Here is a 10,743-nt window from a genome sequence, read left to right as displayed (position 1 = left end):
CTGATTTATTTAATCAGAAACAGTCTAAATATTATTTGTGTATTTTGCATTAATTTTATTAGAAGTAGGCCAACAGCGCCCCCTACAGATTAAAAAAATGTATTCCTCTAATCGGCAAGACATATCGGCATAATTTTTCATATCGGGCCGATGCCGATATTTACATTTAAAGCCATTATCGGCCGATTCCGATATTGGTCCGATAATATCGTGCATCCCTATAAAATAGAAAAGAGTAATTTTAAATTAATATTAATATTTTACAATTTGACTGCATTTACAATATTTTTGATTAAATAAACGCAGCCTTGATGAGCATAAGAGACTTCTTTTAAAACATTTAAAACATTTTACCAACCCTAAACTTTTGAACCGTAATATATCGATTAACGGTCTATTAATAGTGCATTTAAATAAAAGAGAGTGAATTAAGTATGAAGCCTACCACTATTCACCACTATGCTTCACAGGCCTTTTGTAAATTACTTTTGTAAATATCCAGTACAAAGAAGTATATCTTGTGCTGCTGCTTCACCATTACAATGCTATGGTGTTATCAATAATGATGCTTGCCACTAATAATGCAGTCACGGGGCTTGAAGAGCTGACGGGGAGCGACACTCACCTGGAAAGCCAAAGCCAGGATACTTCTGGCTGCAGGAACGTCGCCCGCTAACCATTTCGATTTAGCACCCATTAGCCATAACACCTCAGCCTTAGGACAATGAGCCACGGCCCTCTGTAACAGAGCCTCCAACGACTCTCTGAGAGAGAGAGAGATATTACAATAATGTCAATAGCTGTGGAATATAATCAAAGGATTAGATTATATAACAGTGTCTAAATATATGAAGGCGCCTCTAAAGGAAACTGGTTTCAGAAAGGCTTCAATAACGGCAAGTGTAATGATCTAGAACAAATTTAAATGTGCAAGCTCAAATAGGTCTCCTTGCCTTTCTGCCTCCAGCCAATAAATGTTGACTTAAATTCTGTTCAGCTGTGTCTAGAGAGCCAGTGAGTATTTCTCACCGTGTACCGTGGTTCTTCTCAAAGTAAGAGGCCCTCAGCCAGACGCTCTTCTTGCTGGGGAAGACCTGGAGCGCATGAGCGTAGATGGCCCGCGCACACTCCAGAGCTCCATGAGCCACACACTACAACAAAACACAACCAATCAGCATCAGATATCACAGTAACAGTGTGCATTAGTGCTTGTCCACTTTTTGAAAGTATTTGAAAATCAGACAAAAAGACAAAGGTACAAGACTATGTACTTAACGGCTTTAATGAGGTCAAAAACTACAGTCGCATGAACCATTTCAAGAGCCATAATCAAATAAAAAATTAAGGAGAAATAAAAAAACTATTGATTTAAAGTTGTTGATTATATTTATAGAAACAATATATTTTAAGTTTATTGCAAATACGCATATATAGAAGAGGGGGTTCACTGCAGAGTTTTTTTGGGAGATTTGCTCATCTCGACTTTCTGATTAGTGGAATTATTCTGTACAGAATCATGGGTAATGTAATTTTTACCACAAATTCATGTTATGTGATTTTTTAAGAAATAATTTGAAATAATGTAAACGAACAGCTTCAATGAAAAACAATGATTTACACCCACATAGCTCACAATATGTATATTTGTCCTTAAAGGCTTATAAGTTATTGCTAAAAATCCCTATGGAAAAATTAATGTAGTTTTACTTGTAAAACGGCCAAACTAATGGTAAAAGATAAAAGACATTAAAGGGACAGTTCACCCAAAAATGAAAATTGTCCTCATTTACTCACCCTCATGTTGTTCCAAACCTGTGTGAGTTTCTTTCGTCTGCTGAAAACAAAAGATTATATTTTGAAGAATGTTGAGAAACAAGCAGTTGCTGGTAGCCATTGACTTCCATAGTATGGGGGAAAAAATGGCTACCGGCAACTGTCTGGTCACCATTCTTCAAAAGATCTTTTTTGTGTTTAACAGAAGAAAGGCATTAATGCATTTTCATTTTTGGGTGAACTATCCCTTTAAATCTTCTGATATAAATTGTTATTATCATAGATAAATGATCAGAAATGTTTGTAATAAACAAACATGTGGTGCTGAATGAAAACAGAATGTGGGCGCGTAAAGGTGAGAGGATGTTTACACTGTCTGCGTCCTCCATCCATGTGTGTTTGCAGTCCTCCTCTTCAATGCCAATCCCAATCACAGCTCTGATCACAGCCTGACATGTGGCCACGCTGCCAGCCTTATCACACTCCTCTGCATCCTGAGACAGACATCAGCTTTGAATGAACACTTCCTGATACAATATTGGCTCTCTCATATATTTGTCAATGCAACTTAACTGAGAAACCTAATCCTGTCCAAATTGCATATATGCATTTTTTTAACCAAAAGTCCTCTGCTAATAACACTAATTAAAAATGTTTTTAAACCATTTAAAAACGGGTATTTGGTAAAGTATGTCACTGAGCTATCTGAGCTCTTAAACATGAAATACAGACCTGAACCCATTGTTCGCGGTTGATCTCCACGCCGTTGGCCCTCAGGGAGGTGATGGCTCTGTCGATGATCTTCTCCACCATCTGTGTGTTGCCGTTGGCCTCCTCCAGCTTGGCAGCTGTGATCCAGATATGGCGGTCAGTAGGAATGTTTTCACGGGCCTTGTTCAGAACACGACGGGCATTCTCATAGGTTTCTAATCGGGCCAGAGCCAGCCAGAGCTACGGAAGACAAGGACAACACTGTTAGAGCAGTCTGATTTATGGGCCATAAAGAGGTTTATGGGTTCTGGCTGATTAAGACCGTTTGTGTGTATGTGTGTGTGTGTTTGTTTGTGTACCTCAACACTGGTAGGACAGCACTCGACTGCTCTACTCAACATGATCCTAGCGTCCTCTGGCTCCTCCAGCTCAAATGATACAAGGAGCCCATATAAGTAGGGCTGTCGCGATAACGCCATAATCGCAATATCGCGCTATTGACGAGCAAACCGCAGAGGAATGCAAGAACCGCAGCAACCGCGATTTTTGCGTTCTTTTTTCCGTAAGGTTATACCCTTCTCGTTTTACACTTCATCCATGTGGACTGAATATTAAACAAGTTAGTAATGATAACATAGTGTACCATGCTGATTTGTAGAGGCTCCGTAGATTTGCACTTAAAGGGGTCATATGATGCGATTTCATTTTTCCCTCCTAACGATCTTATTGTCAGGTTTATGTTCTGTTATGTGGATCGTTATTTTGTCATTCTCTTCTGTTTACTTCACTTCCTGTTTCAACGCTATTTGGTTTCGGTTTCATTGTCTTCTGAATATGACCTCGTTAGTTATATCGTAACACATACACACACAAATTATATTTATATTATATATATATATATTATATATATATATATATATATATATACACATACTACACAGTGTAGTATATATATACTATTTTAGAAAATAGTAATTATAGAAATTAATACTTTTATTTAGCAAGGATGCTTTGAATTCACCAAAAGTGATGATAACGACATTTATAATGTTACAAAAGATTTCTATTTCAGATAAATACTGTTCTTATGAACTTTCTATTCATCAAAGAAACCTGAAAAAAATCTACTCTGCTGTTTACAACATAATAATAATAAGAATAATAAGAATAAGAATAAGAATAAGAATAAGAAGAAGGTGTGTTTGAGCAGAAAATCAGAATATTACAATAATTTCTGATGGAACATGTGACTTGAGTAATGATGCTAAAAATTCAGCTTTGAAATCACAGGAATAGATTACATTTTAAAATATAAATAGAAAAGTTATTTTAAATAGTAAAAATATTACAAAATTTGCTGTACTTTGGATCAAATGAATGCACGCTTGGTGAGCAGAAAACATGAAAAATCTTATTGTTCAAAACCTTTTGGTAGTGTATTTGACATTTTACACATTCTACAAGTTCTCAACATGCAGTGCTGAGGCACAAGATGCTGCAAAAAACACAAGGCTTGTGTGCACAACTGTCAAAGATGTCTATCTTGAGCATGTTTACAATAGAAAAGCAACACTGCTTTGAAACAACGCCAACGTCTATGGTAACATCCTAACCTGTAAAGACTATGATTCAAACAACTTTAGAGTTCAAATAATAAATGAAAAAGTTGTATAAAATGATAAACCACAAATTTCAGCCTAATAAATGATTATGCATGTTATACATAATTGGTCTAAACAAAAACTGCAGACGGGCTTAATAATAAAGCAAATTCACTCTTTGACAGTAGGCGGCGCTTATGGACAAGCAGAAATAGTAATAAATACAAACAATACAAATAATGCACACAAAGCAGAGCTGCGCTTATAAACACTAATATTAGGCATCATATGGCAGTAAGATAAAAAAGAAAATCATCAGTCATCAAAATTGCGTTCCCTTCAGATATACATTCACATTCACTCCTCAGATTTGCACGAATCACGTGAATGGCCAATTTCAATGGGCAAGCATTCAAACGTTCTCCAGAAAATGCAAAAACCACTGCTGTGCAAACACTTCATACAAATCACGTCATTAATTATAATCTAACTGGTACTAAAATTAGATTTTTAATGACAAACTAATTACTTCACTTACAGCACATTACTTTATAGAGTTAACAAGCTAATCAAGGTAGAGACATTGATGAAGTAGAACCGTCAGCCTGTTTAAAGAGATGCTTCATCACAAGGGGGAGATTCGGGACGTTTTAACAAGCCGAGACTGATAGAGGTTTCATACATAACTAACAATTCATCTGTCTCTGTCACACAGGTATGCAGGCAGAAAAAAGCAGGTGACAGTGGAAAGAGAAACCTAAAGAGGACTGGAGGAAGAGAGACAGACAGAGAGTCACTGACCTTTCCTGAGCACTCGTTTCTTGGCCCTGATGTCCGTCTCTAGCTCCGCGGCGCTGATATAGATGCGCACAGACTGAGGGAGGTGACGCACCGCCTGGGCAACTACCGCCTTCGCCGTGTCTCCAGGCTGCAGCCGGGCGGCTTCTAGCCAAACATCCTCACTCTGAACAGACAACACACAGCACAGATTACACACACACACACACACACACACACACTGACTATGAAGATAAGACACACAAATAAACACTCTATATTAACATAAGACTATAAGACACAGTTACTCAGAACAGATAACATCTTCAGCAGGGCTCAAGAAAAACAAAAATGAGGATGAGGAAGAGGAAGCCAAAAAATCTATTTAGTTTCAGAATTGCTTAAAGACGGCCATTCATGAAGTTATGCATGTTTCTGCTTGACTCTGTGTGAATGAATGTTTCATTTACTACACACATACTGAAGAGCGGCGTTTTCAGCCTCTGCCCCTCAATATATGAGGACATGAACACATAAACAATCTCTAGAACTGCTCTGAGAATCACTTCATGAGCATTTACCATTTCTTTTAAGAAAAGTATCGTCATATCACACAATAAGAAACTTAAAGGTCTTCACAGCAATGCAACAAAATAAAAGTTTGGTTAACTTGAAGAAACTGTGACAAATATATCACTTAATGTAATGATAGTATTACTACTAATAATAATAATTATTAAAACATTACTTCTTAAGGAATATTTACCAGAAAAATATATTTACCAGAATTTAGCAGAAAATGTATTTAGCAGAAAAATGTAAATACAAAACACAGTATTTCTGAAAATAAATAAACAAATAAAATAATAATAAATTATTTATCATATAAAATCAATTAATTAGAGATGATTTTGATTATTACAATTCAATGAAACCATTAAAATGGAATCCAGAAAAATAATGGAAAACACAGTATTTGATAAAAATAAATAAATAAATAAAACTGAATTTGAGAAAAACAAAACATTTCATAGGGCCTTAATTTCATTTTTGTCAAACTTTTAATAAATTGCTGTTAAATTGTGTAAGTTTCATGATTTCAATTAATTAGACAAGCTTTTTGATTAATAAAAATGAGAAAGGAACCTAGAAAAATTAAAACAGAAAAAAAAACTAAACCTGGAAAAAAATAAAATGGATTTCATAGGGCCTTATGTATGAATATTTCTGCCTGTTTGGAAAATCTTATGTTTTGGACCTTATATGTTGTTATATGTTAAATATGGTTTTCTCATAAGTTAAACAATTGCAAATAATATTTATTATAAAATACTACTTAACTAAAAGTTAATAACAATAGCTACCAATTTAAATGAATAATTCATTCATTTATTTTAATATCAATTAAAGTCTCACAAACCTAATGCATACAAAACACTAATCACCAGCCAGTTGAGGCAGTTTGGTGAATCTTTTGACTGACTCAAAAATAACTGGTAAATTTTTTCATGAATTGGACATTACAGCTTGCAAATGAGTCCCTCAAGAAAAACAAAAATGAGGATGAGGAAGAGGAAGCCAAAAAATCTATTTAGTTTCAGAATTGCTTAAAGACGGCCATTCATGAAGTTATGCATGTTTCTGCTTGACTCTGTGTGAATGAATGTTTCATTTACTACACACATACTGAAGAGCGGCGTTTTCAGCCTCTGCCCCTCAATATATGAGGACATGAACACATAAACAATCTCTAGAACTGCTCTGAGAATCACTTCATGAGCATTTACCATTTCTTTTAAGAAATATATCGTCATATCACACAATAAGAAACTTAAAGGTCTTCACAGCAATACAACAAAATAAAAGTTTGGTTAACTTGAAGAAACTGTGACAAATATATCCTAATGCATACAAAACACTAATCACCAGCCAGTTGAGGCAGTTTGGTGAATCTTTTGACTGACTCAAAAATAACTGGTAAATTTTTTCATGAATTGGACATTACAGCTTGCAAATGAGTCCTGACTGACTGTCGAGTGCTGACTAGATTTTAAATTACGAAATGTTACAATTATTGAAACATTTTTGTTTTTTCATGTATTTTAGTCACAGTCTGGAGACCTGCTCCACAGTTAACATGAGTAACTGAAGATAAGCAGGTGAATTACTAAAAATGAATGCTCAATGATTTATAGAAACAGCTGCCAAGGCAACATTTTTGTTCTTCACACACACAGGCGTGATGATTGAATGTACTGATCATGTCCAAACATCCTGTGGTCAGTGGTCAGCTCTCTTAGGCTTTGAGACACAGCCATGTCACTGCTCTGCTGCTGAACTGTGAAGCTCAACTTTGATTAATGAGCCTGCAGAAATTTCCCAACACTTAATGAAGCTGTGCACACACACTGAGAGCAAAAGGGCCTGACATTGTTTCCGCTCGCTATGTTTTCATTCCCAGTTCTTTCTCTCCAAATCCAAAGTCAGCACTAGTAGACAAATCGACTGGCACAGCTTACATGGCATGTTGTTCTTGAACCATATTTATAGCATTTTGGGAAGTGGGATTTTGCAGATTGTAAATGTATCACTATGGCAACCTGTCAACACTGGCAACATTTCTAAAGCTGTAAAATTTCAATGGCTCAAACACTCGCTGCCCCCTACTGGACATACAGTAAAGCGCTTCCTTTTTACTTTACAGGGACAATTCAACCAAAACCTAAAATTCTGTCATCATTTTCACAGCCTTATGTCATTCCAAACCTATATGGCCTTCTATCCTCTATGAAATAGAGATGAGGAATGTCTGCTTTTTTGTCAAAATAGAAGTCAACTGTTAAACAATTTGCTAACCAACCCTTCTCAAAACATCTTTAAATTGAATATGTCCCACAGAAAAAAAAAAGACTTTAAGGGGGTCACATCCTAAGTTAAACCATTTTACTGTCAGAGTCCCATTTATAATGTTCATCAAGGTTTCTTGCACCTACTTTGAGCGAAATAAAAGAGATTACTGGTGTGATGTCGTTTCAAACATAATCATGCAAAAACTAAGTTTGTTTGGAATGCATTTCAGGCCAAAATGAACTTTCTAGAAAACTTTGCACTGGCTAGTAAACACCTTCGAACTCCCATTGGTCTGCGACGATGATGTAATAGGTAGGTGTGTCTCTGGGGCTCCGCCTTCTTTGACATGCAAATCTTCTCTGGTACATTTCTTCTGCTCAGTTCATCAAGGTCAGACGCGAGAAAAAGCAAGCACACACTGACAAGCTGCTTTATAGTAGAAACTGAAGTTGTAAATTTAACTGAAAGTGACACCGACACTGTTTCCCCCCCTCCCCAAGTTTAATACTGTAAAGCTGCTTGCTATAAATGTGCTGAATTGCAGCGCTGGTGCAAACATGTCCACATCACTAGCTATGTTTCTATCGAAAGATCCGAATTTAACTTACGCGCATAAATGTAATATCGCATAAAACATTTGCAAATAAAGCACCATTTCCATCCAACGAATCAAAGAGAACAAAATCCTGATAAACTGGCACTAAGTATCAACAAGAAAAGTAGGAGAAGCCACTTAATATAATAATTTGATGAATAACTTGCGCCTCAGAGTGAGCAGATGAAACAAAATGAATGCGGTCATTGCTTTCGGAGGTGAATGCTACTGTTTGGGACAATTACACAGAAATACGTTGATGACAAAAAAATACTTTGCTCAGGCATTTCAGAACAACCAAAACGACATTTCAGACGTCATGCATTACTTGTTTATTCGCATTGTTAGAATTTATGCGCATCTTGGTGTTTCCATCCAGTGGTTTTTCATGCGATATTCCAAACTGTGCATAAAAATAGGTGGATGGAAACATAGCTACTACGATCAGATGCTTTCTTAATGGCTGTTATTTTTGTTATTGAGAGGAATGCGCACAACACATTTACATATCCGCTCTCAACGGAGTGTGTGGTGTAGGGATGTTCACAAACAGTGAACCGCTGCTAAGATAATTCAAACTTCCTTTTACCTCTAAACGAAGAATGAAAAAAACAACAACTTTACCTTAAGTATATCAGGGACTTAATTTAGTTGTACATTTCCTCCTCCATTTATGCCTCACCTTGGGACACATCTCAGTGCCTTTCATGATCAGGTTTCTGGCCACCTGCAGCTTCCCGGTCACCTCCTCCAGACGGGCAGAAGCGATCCACGCGGGCGGGTGATGAGGGTTTGTTTCTCTCACTGACTTCAAGAGGAGACGGGCCTTCTTAATATCACTGCGCACACACAGAATCACATTAGAAAATGCAACACAGACAGCCCAGATATAAAGCTCATGAGGCTAAAACACTCGGTACCTGATGTCTCCTCCATGAGTGGGGATCATGGAGTTGAGATCGGTGAGATAGCCTTTAGGATCAACAACTGTCTGTCCACTCACAGAGTCAGACACCTGGAGACACCAACAAAGACACTGTGAAAACTTCTGGCTTTCTTCAACATAATTCAGTTTGCAGTTAAAATGCTGTGGTGCATCACCTGACTGAGCCTCATGTCCATCAGAGTGTTTCTGGCCTGTCCGATCTTCCTCATGTCCAGCTCTCCAGCTTCAGGCGTCATGCCTCCTGGGTAGGGTGTGTTCAAGCCTCCTGGGAAGGATGTCGCTAGCCCGCCAAATTGCTGAAAAGGGAAACGGCTCAATTAGAAATTGCATCGTTTCATATTTTGCAATGAAATCTTCAAGTGCAATGGATCCTCTAATGCAATGCATTGTGCTCTGATTATATTAATATTTTCTTTATAGTTAATGATGCACCTGTGAAAGGTGATGGGCCGTTACTCACCCCCTGCAGTGGGTCAACAGAAGTGTTTTTTTCTCCAGTTTGGAGGTGCTTGGCAAAGAAGCTGTCCGGCACGGGTGTGAGCTTCTCATGGCGGGGATTCCTCTGACGCTTGTTCCTGGCATCACCAACCTCAGGAATACTCAACCATTCATCTTCTGTGACCTCAGCCAGCTTCCTCTGTAGGCAGAAATAATACAACAGGGATCTATAATACCGTTCAAAACTTTGGGGTTTGAAAGAAGTCACTTATGCTCAAGAGACTCCAAGTATTTGATCAAAAATACAGTTAAAACAATAAAATTGAGAAATGTCAATTTAAAATAACTGTTTTCTATTTGAATATATTTTAAAATGTAATTTCTTCCTGTGATCAAAGCTGAATTTTCAGCATCATTACTCCAGTCTTCAGTGTCACATGACCCTTCAGAAATCATTCTAGTATGCTGATTTTTTTCAGGATTCCTTGACAAATGAAAAGTTTTGTTTTTATACGTCTTTACTCTCACTACTGATCTATTGAATGTCTTTAATGAACACAATATAGCAAATACACATTCAATACGAATATTATTTTCCTTCAAATAGAAATTTTACTGAGCCCAAAATTTTGAACAAAAGTGTACATGAGTAAAAAAAAAAAATTCTGAACACCAACTGTTGATTTTTACCATTATTATTTAGTAATATTAAAGTGCCCCAATTATGGATTTTTGAAAATTACCTTTCATGCAGTCATTGTAGTGTGTAACACAGCAGCTCTAAGTGAATGAAAACATCCTGCAACGTTTTAAATCTGAAAGTGCACCGTGTATAAAGTTATTGTCTCTCAAAAGAAAGAGTCGACTCTGAATCATTGAAACGAGTCGTTTTTAAAAGGAATCCCATGTTGACCTCAACATGAAACATTAGCCTATTGCCGCCCACTTGTTGGTCTGAATGAAAATGCTAATTCATTCTTTGCCACTAGGTGCGCTTTTGGAGCGGTAAAAATAGCGGTTTCCCCGGTAACGCTGTACACAAAGCAGCACTG

The 10,743-nt window shown here is 36.9% G+C and overlaps 1 protein-coding gene across 1 annotated transcript in view; it reads right to left on the bottom strand.

Moving 5' to 3' along the window:
• LOC107723127 (pre-mRNA-processing factor 6-like) overlaps positions 1 to 10,743 on the bottom strand; it is a 26,025-nt gene that overhangs the window by 11,928 nt on the left and 3,354 nt on the right. The window contains 10 exon segments of the mRNA XM_016531648.1: positions 626 to 764; positions 1,030 to 1,151; positions 2,145 to 2,267; positions 2,506 to 2,724; positions 2,844 to 2,978; positions 4,873 to 5,049; positions 8,990 to 9,146; positions 9,228 to 9,322; positions 9,409 to 9,549; positions 9,714 to 9,890. Coding sequence (XP_016387134.1) covers positions 626 to 764; positions 1,030 to 1,151; positions 2,145 to 2,267; positions 2,506 to 2,724; positions 2,844 to 2,978; positions 4,873 to 5,049; positions 8,990 to 9,146; positions 9,228 to 9,322; positions 9,409 to 9,549; positions 9,714 to 9,890 — 1,485 coding nt within the window.

The sequence above is a fragment of the Sinocyclocheilus rhinocerous genome, unplaced genomic scaffold, assembly GCF_001515625.1.
Source record: "Sinocyclocheilus rhinocerous isolate Xijiao unplaced genomic scaffold, SAMN03320098_v1.1 scaffold2831, whole genome shotgun sequence".
NCBI classification, from domain to species: Eukaryota; Metazoa; Chordata; class Actinopteri; order Cypriniformes; family Cyprinidae; genus Sinocyclocheilus; species Sinocyclocheilus rhinocerous.
Note: the sequence above shows the minus strand (reverse complement) of the source record. Positions and strands in the feature narration are given on the sequence as shown.